This window comes from Gracilinanus agilis, chromosome 2 (assembly GCF_016433145.1).
Source record: "Gracilinanus agilis isolate LMUSP501 chromosome 2, AgileGrace, whole genome shotgun sequence".
NCBI classification, from domain to species: Eukaryota; Metazoa; Chordata; class Mammalia; order Didelphimorphia; family Didelphidae; genus Gracilinanus; species Gracilinanus agilis.
The window spans coordinates 541,032,685-541,046,151 of record NC_058131.1 but is presented as its reverse complement, the minus strand read 5'-3'; the positions used below and the strand labels follow the sequence as shown (position 1 = coordinate 541,046,151).

General features: G+C 32.7%; 1 protein-coding gene across 1 annotated transcript in view; it reads right to left on the bottom strand.

Annotated features, from left to right (window-relative positions):
- Positions 1-12,612, bottom strand: part of LOC123234096 (WD repeat-containing protein 72-like) — a 154,667-nt gene extending 142,055 nt beyond the window's left edge. Inside the window, exon 1 of the mRNA XM_044660043.1 lies at positions 12,547-12,612. Within this exon, the coding sequence (XP_044515978.1) occupies positions 12,547-12,612 (66 nt within the window). The remainder of the gene's footprint in view (positions 1-12,546) is intronic.
- Between the last annotated feature and the right edge of the window lie 855 nt (positions 12,613-13,467).

Sequence of the window (13,467 nt, the reverse complement as noted above, 5' to 3'; positions counted from 1 at the left end):
AACTCTAAAAAAAATGTAGCAGAATCCAAAATTGGGAATTAAAAGCAATTCTATTAAATGATTTATAGGAGAAATCAGATAACCACAAGAGGGCTATGAAAGCTTTAAAAGGATATGATGCATCATCCATGTATAATGAAGTGCTGAGAACCTCATAGATATGGCTCTGGAAAAACTTGTGATACACCTGTGAATTAAATTTGTACCATCTTGCAGATAAACAAGGTTAATAGACAAAATGCTAGTTCTTCTGTAAAAAAAAAAAACCTTACTTATTTTATAATTGTTTTTACACACATCAAACTGAGTTAAAATGATGAATAAAAAGCAATGCTGTTAAAGGCTCAGATTTGGGCACAGCACCAGTAGGCTCAGAAAATTACAAGACAGCAGCTAAAGGCAAAAGAGGTCAGGTCATGACCCCTGAAGAGGCCTTCTGTTGTGGACGAACAGGGGCAGTGAAGCAGACAATGATTTGAGCCCTACTACAGTAACTGTGGAGCTTACTCTTGGCAAATTTCAATAAAATAATTCAAAGCCAACACCAATTCTTGAACCATAGGTATTCTGGTCAGGATATTCAATGGACAGTTTTTCCCCTCACAACTGTCACAGCAACCCCAAGAGCCTTGGACACAGTTTGAAAATAATGTTCAAAGATTAATTTTGTTGATAATTATTACTAACATATAGTTTTAAAGAATGCTATAAAAAACTCATGAAGGATGACAGATCTACTTGGCTGTTAACAATAAATATTTAGCCTTAACAATTACACTTTCCCAGAAAGTTTCAGGCCTCCCTAGATGATATACTTGAGCAAGAGAAAAATATTAAAGTTTATCAATCATTTGATAATGATGGTGTTTGCACAAGCTCACACACACAAACACATGCAGCTACAAAACATGGCTAACTAGTGGAATCACATATTTTGTTTGCATCGAACTTTTGGAAATCTAACACTTTGATGTGTCATTTTTCACTTAATCTGTATAACTATGTAGTGGAGACGACAAATATTATATTTTTTGACTTTTTTATTTCCAAATTGCTCATTTTTATAAGTGAATAATCTTATAAACCAAAACCCCAAAACATATACCCAAATAAATAAGTGAAAAATCATATGCTTTCATCCATATTCCAATTCCAACAATTCTTTCTCTGGTGGTGGATAGCATTCTTTGTCATACGTCCCTCAGAATTGAGGAAAAATATTATAATCTTTATTTTCAGTAAAAGAAATAAAGGTACAGACATGTAGCCACAGTACAACAGATCAAACATGAGACTTGGATTCAAGTTCTGGCTGCCACTTGCTACCTTTTTGACCCCCAAAAAGTTAATTCATTCACCTTGTGGAGCCTCACTTTCCTCCTCTGACAAACAGAAGAGTTAGTCTAGATGACCTCTTAGGTTCCTTATAACTCTAAGTCAAAGTTTGCTTTTCTGTTGGTTTTTTTTGGCAGTTGTTTTTCATTTGTATCCAACTCTTCATCATTTCATTTGCTGTTTTCTTGGCAAAAAATACAGTAATGGTTTGCTATTTCATTCTGAAGATCATTTTACAGATGAGGAAACTGAGGCAAACAGGATTAAGTGCCCAGGGTCACAAAGCTAGTAAGTGTCTGAGGCTAAATTTAAACTCAGAAGATGCCACTTAGCTATCCCATTAAATCTAAACATCCTAGGTTTAAATTATATATATTTATCAAAAGGCCTTTGATAGACTCAAGACTACATCTCAGGTCTCCTACTCTGAGATCTGTGTTCTTTTCCCTAGACTGCAACTCTTTTATAAGTATGATCAGTGCATGGTGAAGAGGAGTCTTTTCACAATTTTGGTTCATAAATCAGTGGTATCATCTGAGTTGGAAAAGATAATATAGAACCAATGGAAAAGAATGATGTCTATAGTAATAGAATCAGGGAAAACATAGAGGTAGAAGAAAGCTTAAAGATCATTTAGTTCATTGCCTTCCTTTTAGAGACAAAGAATGTGAGGACAAGATAGGGGAGATTATTTATTTAAGGTCACAGAGGCAGTTAATGACAGAAGCAAGATTAGAATTCACTACTCTTAAATACGAGGACAATTTTGTCTCCCTATTGCCAGAAACTCTAATGATATAAAATTTATATAATATTTTACAGGTTTAAAATGCTTTCTTAATCATGACTCAAGACCAATCATGATCCCTGATGAATGATAATGAATAATGCTTCTCACCTTTTGGCAGACAAGTGATGGACTAGAGGTGCAGAATGAGATACATTCTCAGAACTTGGCCAATGTGCCGATCTCTTTGCTTGAGCAATTGTGTGTGTGTGTGTGTGTGTGTGTGTGTGTGTGTGTGTGTGTGAGAGAGAGAGAGAGAGAGAGAGAGAGAAAGAAAGAGAGAGAGAGAGAGAGAGAGAGAGAGAGAGAGAGAGAGAGAGAGAGAGAATGAGAACGCATTGAGGAGAAAAAGTGATGTAAAAAATAGAAGAAAGAAAAAGCATCAATAAAAGATTTTCTAAATACAGGAAGAAAGCAGAAGAATGTTCAGAAGTAAATACAGATAAACACAGCATTTTAAGAACTGTTAGGCTGAATTTGTCATATGCTTTTTATAAAACCTATATTTAATAGCAATTCATTCTTTCCTCTAAAATATTGTCTTTTTGTGTTTTTTTATGCAAGGAATGTATCATGTTTGTGGATGTTTGTCAAGTTTCTAATGATAAAAAAAACATTTAATTTTTTTAAATGGATCAGAAAAGAGCATAAGATATGGAGTCAGAAGCTCTAGGCTTAAATCAGAGCTTTATTATAAATTACCTTTGTAACATAGCTAAAGACAGGCAAGCTCAATAACCCTGTTTTTATTCAATGCAAACCAACAAATATTTATTAAGCCTCTATTATGTGAAAGGCACTCAGTTGAGTACTAAGGATCTAGAGACAAAAAAAAAATAGTCCCTACCCTGAAGAAACTTAAATTCTATAGGGGATATAATACATAAACAGAAAATGACATGATTGAACTAAATGAATTCCACATTTCCTTCCATCCCCAAATATTTATAAGCAAAAGTGTCTAGCACCCAACTAGCAAGAAAATATTTAGCTACCAAATTTTGGAATGGGATAAAATTCCCTAGTTCCACTCAGCTTTTCCCCCTTTCTTTATATGGGGGCCTCCCTAACAGGTCTCATGACAATGTACATAATCTTTTTTTTTTTTTTTCTGGAAGGGTGGAACTATCTGTCCTCACTCACCACTGAGAAAATATTTGCTTCTGCCAACAGGGATATTTTTTTCTGTTTATCTTGAGTGGGGGAAAAAAAATCCTGGTTTTAACTCTGTATTTGTTCACACATCTGGTAAATCCTGAGGCCATAACTTCTAATTGCACAACCAGTATATTTTCACCCATATTATGATATATTATCCTCATGAACCATAACAAAAGTTTAAAATGGTGAGTAAATCCGACCTAGAAGCTGTCATTTGCCAAATAAAGCCTTATCCTGTACCTGGTGCTACCATAGGGCTTCCCTCTAATCTCTTTCCAACTATTTGACAGCTATTAATTAAGTTCCTACTATGTGCAAAGCACTGTGTAAGTCTCTGGGAATAGATAAGGGTAACAGATAGGGTACCATCCCTCAAAAAGGTTTTCAGCCTAGGATCAAGGTGGAGGTAAGGGAAGAGGAAAGATACAATATATAAATAACTAAACTGTAATTATTTGGCAAATATGACATAGAATATAATAAGAAATGTGCAGATAAGCCCTCTTTACCCAAGATAAGCAAAATCACAAACAGCCAAAAGGATAAAGGAAACCTTCACAGAGGGGTGGTATTTGAAGAATACATATATTATTTGAAAAGGCAGAGATGGGGAGGGGAATAGATATGGCATACTTTGGAGAACAGTAAAGATAAAAGCTGCTGAGATGCAAAGTCTCTAGATTGTACAAAAGATAAAAAAATAATAAGGACAGTATGTATTTGTTAGGTATGTAGATGGAAAGTTTGGAAATTCAGGGAGCTGATGGGTTCTGAAAGGTCTATAATGAAAGTCTGAAGAGATTAGAGTTTATTTGGCTGACTATCAGAAGCCATTGAAGAGTTCTGAGAAGAGGTGTAACATGATTAAGTCTGTGGATTAAAAAGTAAATCTAGTTAGGCAAAGAGGAATGATTTTGGAGTAGGGAAGAGGCTGGAAGTAAGGAGATAATTTTATACATTAGCCCTCTTCACTAACAGAAAATTTGAGCTGAAAGGGGACCCAGAGGTTCTTATACTCTTGAAGAGAAGAGAGTTAAGTACATGAACTCCTTAATCTATTTCAGCCTCAGTTTCCTCATTTGTAAAATAGAAATAATAAAAGGATTTATACCATAAGATTGTAAAAATAATTTTGTAAACCTTAATGTAACAAATATATTATTAATAATGAAATAATTTCAAATGATATCAGCATATATCTCAGACAAAAATGGGCATAACTGAGTTTCAGCATATAAATCAGGTTCTTTGTAGATAGATATTTTCATGAGTTTGAGGCAAAAGTCATATAGCCTTAGTTTAGAGACTGTTAAAAAATAATTTATTTAAGATTTAAAGTAATAACAAAAATGAAAGCAGATATTTTAAATATGAATAAGGATTATGACAGAATAAAATATTTTGATTATATTCTGACATCCAGAAGTATTCTGAATACTATCTATCATTTCCTTTAAACTCAAGTTTTAAAAAGGAAGCCTACTTGTGAGTTTATGACTGATTTATGACTTGGATCTATTTCTCAGTATGCTTTGATCTATTAATACCAAGTTGCTTCCAAAGAATAAAGGACAAGGGAGAGCATGTTTTGTATTTTTAAAAATTAATGAAAAAATATTTCATAAAAATAAATTCTTTCTTTTCTAAAATTTGCTCCTTGTCATTTTCTGCAGTACGTAGGTCTCCTAGGACCAGTCCCAAGCTAAGTCATTGGTACAAAAGTAGGGCTACTACTGGGATCTTTTCAAATGAGTCCAGATGGTACAATCAGTCAATAAGTGATATTACCAGCTTTCAAGAAGAAAGATTTTATTCTCCTACTTTTCTCTCCTATTACACCTAACCAACCTTACACCTAACTCAATATGTGATGTTTTACCAACTTCCCTTTTTGTTCTTAGAAATATCATTCATATCTTGCTCCTACAAATATCATAGCATTAATTTGCTAGGGAATGGGCAGAAATATTAGATCACTCACAATGGAAGAAAATAATTGTTATCTATGTTGTTGTATTTTTTTTAGAGATATAACTATACCATTACTTTTTTAAAACCTAAATTTAATTAGGACAGCTAGCCAGAAGATCAATACTGAGAAATCAACATNAGAGAGAGAGAGAGAGAGAGAGAGAGAGAGAGAGAGAGAGAGAGAGAATGAGAACGCATTGAGGAGAAAAAGTGATGTAAAAAATAGAAGAAAGAAAAAGCATCAATAAAAGATTTTCTAAATACAGGAAGAAAGCAGAAGAATGTTCAGAAGTAAATACAGATAAACACAGCATTTTAAGAACTGTTAGGCTGAATTTGTCATATGCTTTTTATAAAACCTATATTTAATAGCAATTCATTCTTTCCTCTAAAATATTGTCTTTTTGTGTTTTTTTATGCAAGGAATGTATCATGTTTGTGGATGTTTGTCAAGTTTCTAATGATAAAAAAAACATTTAATTTTTTTAAATGGATCAGAAAAGAGCATAAGATATGGAGTCAGAAGCTCTAGGCTTAAATCAGAGCTTTATTATAAATTACCTTTGTAACATAGCTAAAGACAGGCAAGCTCAATAACCCTGTTTTTATTCAATGCAAACCAACAAATATTTATTAAGCCTCTATTATGTGAAAGGCACTCAGTTGAGTACTAAGGATCTAGAGACAAAAAAAAAAATAGTCCCTACCCTGAAGAAACTTAAATTCTATAGGGGATATAATACATAAACAGAAAATGACATGATTGAACTAAATGAATTCCACATTTCCTTCCATCCCCAAATATTTATAAGCAAAAGTGTCTAGCACCCAACTAGCAAGAAAATATTTAGCTACCAAATTTTGGAATGGGATAAAATTCCCTAGTTCCACTCAGCTTTTCCCCCTTTCTTTATATGGGGGCCTCCCTAACAGGTCTCATGACAGTGTACATAATCTTTTTTTTTTTTTTTTCTGGAAGGGTGGTACTATCTGTCCTCACTCACCACTGAGAAAATATTTGCTTCTGCCAACAGGGATATTTTTTTCTGTTTATCTTGAGTGGGGGAAAAAATCCTGGTTTTAACTCTGTATTTGTTCACACATCTGGTAAATCCTGGGGCCATAACTTCTAATTGCACAACCAGTATATTTTCATCCATATTATGATATTATATTATCCTCATGAACCATAACAAAAGTTTAAAATGGTGAGTAAATCCGACCTAGAAGCTGTCAGTTGCCAAATAAAGCCTTATCCTGTACCTGGTGCTACCATAGGGCTTCCCTCTAATCTCTTTCCAACTATTTGACAGCTATTAATTAAGTTCCTACTATGTGCAAAGCACTGTGTAAGTCTCTGGGAATAGATAAGGGTAACAGATAGGGTACCATCCCTCAAAAAGGTTTTCAGCCTAGGATCAAGGTGGAGGTAAGGGAAGAGGAAAGATACAATATATAAATAACTAAACTGTAATTATTTGGCAAATATGACATAGAATATAATAAGAAATGTGCAGATAAGCCCTCTTTACCCAAGATAAGCAAAATCACAAACAGCCAAAAGGATAAAGGAAACCTTCACAGAGGGGTGGTATTTGAAGAATACATATATTATTTGAAAAGGCAGAGATGGGGAGGGGAATAGATATGGCATACTTTGGAGAACAGTAAAGATAAAAGCTGCTGAGATGCAAAGTCTCTAGATTGTACAAAAGATAAAAAAATAATAAGGACAGTATGTATTTGTTAGGTATGTAGATGGAAAGTTTGGAAATTCAGGGAGCTGATGGGTTCTGAAAGGTCTATAATGAAAGTCTGAAGAGATTAGAGTTTATTTGGCTGACTATCAGAAGCCATTGAAGAGTTCTGAGAAGAGGTGTAACATGATTAAGTCTGTGGATTAAAAAGTAAATCTAGTTAGGCAAAGAGGAATGATTTTGGAGTAGGGAAGAGGCTGGAAGTAAGGAGATAATTTTATACATTAGCCCTCTTCACTAACAGAAAATTTGAGCTGAAAGGGGACCCAGAGGTTCTTATACTCTTGAAGAGAAGAGAGTTAAGTACATGAACTCCTTAATCTATTTCAGCCTCAGTTTCCTCATTTGTAAAATAGAAATAATAAAAGGATTTATACCATAAGATTGTAAAAATAATTTTGTAAACCTTAATGTAACAAATATATTATTAATAATGAAATAATTTCAAATGATATCAGCATATATCTCAGACAAAAATGGGCATAACTGAGTTTCAGCATATAAATCAGGTTCTTTGTAGATAGATATTTTCATGAGTTTGAGGCAAAAGTCATATAGCCTTAGTTTAGAGACTGTTAAAAAATAATTTATTTAAGATTTAAAGTAATAACAAAAATGAAAGCAGATATTTTAAATATGAATAAGGATTATGACAGAATAAAATATTTTGATTATATTCTGACATCCAGAAGTATTCTGAATACTATCTATCATTTCCTTTAAACTCAAGTTTTAAAAAGGAAGCTTACTTGTGAGTTTATGACTGATTTATGACTTGGATCTATTTCTCAGTATGCTTTGATCTATTAATACCAAGTTGCTTCCAAAGAATAAAGGACAAGGGAGAGCATGTTTTGTATTTTTAAAAATTAATGAAAAAATATTTCATAAAAATAAATTCTTTCTTTTCTAAAATTTGCTCCTTGTCATTTTCTGCAGTACGTAGGTCTCCTAGGACCAGTCCCAAGCTAAGTCATTGGTACAAAAGTAGGGCTACTACTGGGATCTTTTCAAATGAGTCCAGATGGTACAATCAGTCAATAAGTGATATTACCAGCTTTCAAGAAGAAAGATTTTATTCTCCTACTTTTCTCTCCTATTACACCTAACCAACCTTACACCTAACTCAATATGTGATGTTTTACCAACTTCCCTTTTTGTTCTTAGAAATATCATTCATATCTTGCTCCTACAAATATCATAGCATTAATTTGCTAGGGAATGGGCAGAAATATTAGATCACTCACAATGGAAGAAAATAATTGTTATCTATGTTGTTGTATTTTTTTTAGAGATATAACTATACCATTACTTTTTTAAAACCTAAATTTAATTAGGACAGCTAGCCAGAAGATCAATACTGAGAAATCAACATATCTCTAATTTAGATAATTTGATAAAATTCTAGATTGTCTTCATTAAATAAATAAGTTAATCTATTTACAACACAGAGAACATTTTGCCTGGAATGTATTTTCAGGTGCTATAAATGCTTGAATGTTTTTGTAAAATAAAATAGTATAAAAATAAGATGATCTACATATTTGTAGAGGTAGGTACATATACACTGGGAATTTGAACAAATCAATATTCCTCAAAAAATGCAAAGAATGCTGAAAATTGGGAAGTTCCTAGGCAAACACCTGATTTTAATTCAGATTTTCTATTAAAGAAACTGATTAAAATACATACAAAGACCAATCTGTCTGACACTTTCTACCTCCTCTTTACACCTTTTAATACTAGAGGAATATCACAGATAATAATTAGGAACATGCCACATATCTCAAGGAAAATATTTAAAAATGAATACTTCCCAGTGTGTGTCTGTGTGTATGTGTTTCAGTGTACACATACGTATGAAACAACCTTTGGCTCCCCTAGTGAAATTCCAGCAGCATTACAGCCCTTTTCTATCTAGGCAAAAGAAATCATGAAAAACCAGTGGGAATAACAAATAATACCATAGACCTCTTGAACCTATCTAAAGGTCAAAAAGATAATAGTAGCACTACAATTTCCCATTACAATTCCTGTTCTAAATTCATTACTAGAGTTGATCTATAATGGAAAAAATATTTTTAAAAATAGAAATATGTAGCACACTCATTATACTTTGTATTTTTTAATAGTTATAAAAAGAAAATGACCATTTCAAGTCTTTGAAATTACTCCATCTATTCATCTCCTTAGATTGCATACAACTGATTTTTAACTATCCAAGGAAAATATATAAATAATTAAAATAATAAGTTGAGGAAGAGATTTAATTAAGGATTTCCACAAATCCAATCAAAGAGTCAGATTTTAAAATCCCGATACAGTAAAAAAATTAATCAATATCAGATTTAAGGGTAAACTCCCAAAACATTATTTTATCATTTCCATTTTGGTATATCACTGCATTTTTGATGATGCCTGTAAAGATACAGCAAGGAAAGCCCAATCAACTAAAAAGCCTTGTGTGTAGTCTGTTGTAATTAAGACCAAGGATTCAATATCTATTGCTACCAGTCAGGTATCATAGCAACCTCAAATTACTGAATACTGCTAGAAAACTCTTCAAAAGCAGCAAGAGTCTGCTTTAGGAAAGCCCGCAATAACACTACAGACTGTCAACATCTGTAGGTGTTGCTATGGGCACCGCCACAAAAGAACCCTACCATGTATAAAAGGGTGTAGGGAGAATTGATGGGAGGGACACAGGCGATCAGCTGATAAGAAAAAAAAAGAAAGAAAATCAGAGTGAAAGAATAATTGTGTTGGCTATATATACAGGCGAACAATGCTCAAGTTCATATTTTATATAATGAATTCTTAGCTATTCCAGCTCAAGGATCCATATGATGCTGAACTGTAATTGTGACTAAATAGGAAACAAGAATGGGAAAACCTTTTATTTAATACTTCTGCATTTGAAAACTGCACTTGTACAATTTATCATGAGTTTTAATTTGAAACTAAAAGTGAATCACTTTTAAAATAATATTTAAACTTCCACCTATAAACTCTAGATGGTCTTGTATAAATCTACAGAAAAGAAAAGAGCAGGTTACTAGGAACAAGAACCCAATATTGATTTTTCTGTGGTGCAGTAAAGCATCTCCATTCTATTGGGCTGCTGTCAAAGCCACTCTTTAACAGCTGGAGTCAAATTGCACTATTTACAGCAAGAGCCCTTGTCAAGTGGACCATAAGTATTCTAACAATACACTATTCAAATGGCACTTTGCCACACAAATTGCTGACTTGATGAATAACCTATGTCAATGACTAAGGCCAATATAAAAGTTTCATTTTTATGAGAGGTTTTACATTCACACATTAAGTAAGCTTTCTTTGAGGAACTATTAAGCTATATATTTCAGGCCTTTTGACGCTGAAAATAATTAAAATCTGTTTAAATACATCAAGGGAACTTGACAACATTAATATGGATCTTTGTGTTAACTACATTTGTCACACGAGTCAGAACAGTGCCCTTCTGTTATTGGCACTCCCCACTGGCACGTGCAACACAATGAAAGAATTAAAACAGCCGAGCACCATGAAATACGAGCATTCTCCTTTTGGACTTGGGATTTACATAGCCACAAATGTTTGGATACAAGAAAGTCTTTGAAGTCATGCTAGGATATTCGAGCTGGTTTCCTTGTGATAGGCAGACGTTTTGGTCATGTAACATTGCATTAAAACACCCAACTTTTGACACTACCTCTGAGACCTATGAGCTTGTCTCAGAAACAAAGCAGCAATCTGCTTTTCATTATTTTCTTGATCCTTTGAAATAAGGAAGAGGTTAAAAGAATGTTCGTGTATTTTTCCATAAGACATAGAGAATGGCATTTTTCCCTAGGAAACTATCCCAACAAACAAAATGACTGAAATTGGATCTGTACAGCAACTATCCAAGGAAATGATTTTTCACTTAAAATGTATCTGGTGAAATTATATACTTAGGCATGGCCCTAAACTGCTATAAAACTTGGAAAACCACTTATCCCTCCCAATTAGCAGTAGATAATGTTTATTCCTATATTTAGAAATGCCAACAGGAATGATATTGTTAGTGTATTAAGTTGGAGAATCATCATCATTGATCCTAAACATATAGGCTATTTTAAAATTTCTAAAAGCCAAAAAAAGAATATAAAAACCCTTCTGGTCACTTTGTTTTCTTCTAAGTACCCTTGGATGATTGGGAAATAATTTCTGTGAGTTCAAACATTATACAAAATGAAGAAGAGTTGTTTTGGCAGAAAGCACATACAATTGGTTCATTAAAATTTCTCCCATTTTAGAAAAATCACACTTCTGATATATTTCAAGTTAAAAAAAGGAAATGAAGAAAAAAATGATGCCTCTCTACCAAAATAATGTTTAAAAGGGAATGATCTTAAGAATGAAAATATTGTCATATTTTAATGAATGATTTAAAAATCTATTACATTTCACTATTGTCAAATCACCTGTGTCAATAATAAAATGAATATTCCAATGTAACAAATAAAAAACAATAAATTTCTCTACATTAAACATCTGTTGCTACAATGAAATTAAAATTTTCTTTTTCTTAATGTCCAGACTGTATATGAAACACTGAGTCCTTATGGTTGCTGTATGATTCTGTCAGCCTGTTTTTTCTACTCTAAAATTTCTTCATATAATCACACAGTTATAACTGTATTTTTCTTGTTGATAAGGTAATAGTATGATCAGATTCTGTGTCAGTAGCCTACTAGTGCACCATCTGCCTTGAAAGATGCTCAGCAGGATAATGCTTTAATAAGACTTTTCAGCAAATGGCACCAAAAAGAATTTTAGACCTCACACTCAAGTTAGTTAAAGGTCAATGATAAGTAGAAGTTGTCTTTGGAAAACTCAATCTAAATTCAAATGCATCCCTTACTCCCAGGGAAAGATACAAATAGATAAAGAGACAAAAAACATAGATAGATAGAAAGATAGATCTATATCTTTTCCTTTCAGTAACATACATATGTATATATACATATATACTATATATAATGGTGTATGTCTGTATTGTTTACATATATACTATCTAAATATGCATGTATATATAATACTTACATATGCATTGCATGCATTATATGTGTCTGATATATGAGGATATGTGGATACTAAATTAAGTTCCGTTTTTTTTTTCCAGATACCAGAAAATGAAGCTATGTTACTTGATGTGTTCTATATAAAAGCCAGACAAAGAATCTCAAAAGTCTTTGGACAGTTTAAAGCTATTAATGCTTAATACTACCATTAAGACTTTTGGTATGCACATCCTATGGACGCACATTAGTTTTACTCTGTAGGACACCCAAAGCAGATGTGAGTGATAGGACAAATCCAAGTCATAATCTTAAACAGGAAGAAGAAGAAGAAGATGGGAAAAGGGAATATGAACTTGTGAACAAAGTACTATGCTACTGGAAACTGATAGCCATGTATTCACCAAGAATTTGTGGAGCACCTCCTATATCCAGAGAACTGGAATAAGTACACAATAAGAGATAAAACCTTTAGTGAAGCTCGGTGCCTTGCCTCATGGAGCTCAGATTCATAGCCACTCTTGGGCCATGACATTTTCGCGTTTCATCAAAACCTTAAGAGTTTTCCTTTAAGCCAGAATATTACAACATAACAAACACCACTTAATTCAATAAATGCAACAAACACTAACACTAAACCAGTGGTCTTTTCTATGTTATGGCTCTTTTTTCAAGAGGGAAGAGAATTTGGGGAAGAGTGACAATTAAGTTTCCATTTCCCCCAAGTTATATTTGTTGTTCAGGATATAGTAACAGTATATACCCATAGTAACAAAAGATCAAAAAGAATTTGGAATAAAGTGATATGCGAAGACAACTCCAACTCATCTTTTCACTGAACTACACATGTTATACACTGCATATGTTTTCTGATATTTTTGATGTGTCAATCTGTTATGCTGACTTTTTTCTCTTCCAAAAGATATTGTTTGTCATATGGGATAGCTTTCAGAGAGGGGAAGGTGAAGTGATACATGTAATACCATGTGATGAAAGAAAATAACAATATCAATAAACTTATTTTTAAAATAATTTTTCAAAACTTTACAACTTTTTATACTTTCTCAGTGCAAATGTGCTTTAAATCAAAATAAATAGAATTAATTTTATTTTTAAATAATGTTATTTTACATTTCTATGATATATTAATATATAATAATTTTATTTATTAATGATTCATTTGAAATTCCATTTCAATTTTTTATTATTTAGAAATGAAAAACTCTATGTTTTCTTTGTCTTCTGGATTAAAAAATTACATGACATCAATTGACAGCTCTCTATATTCCAAGGAGATCTTAAGTTCTAAGTCTTTCAGGTCAGTTGGATAGGATAGAGTTAGATAACAGGACCATAATATCTCAAAGGCCAGGAAGCATTGAGTCTTTGA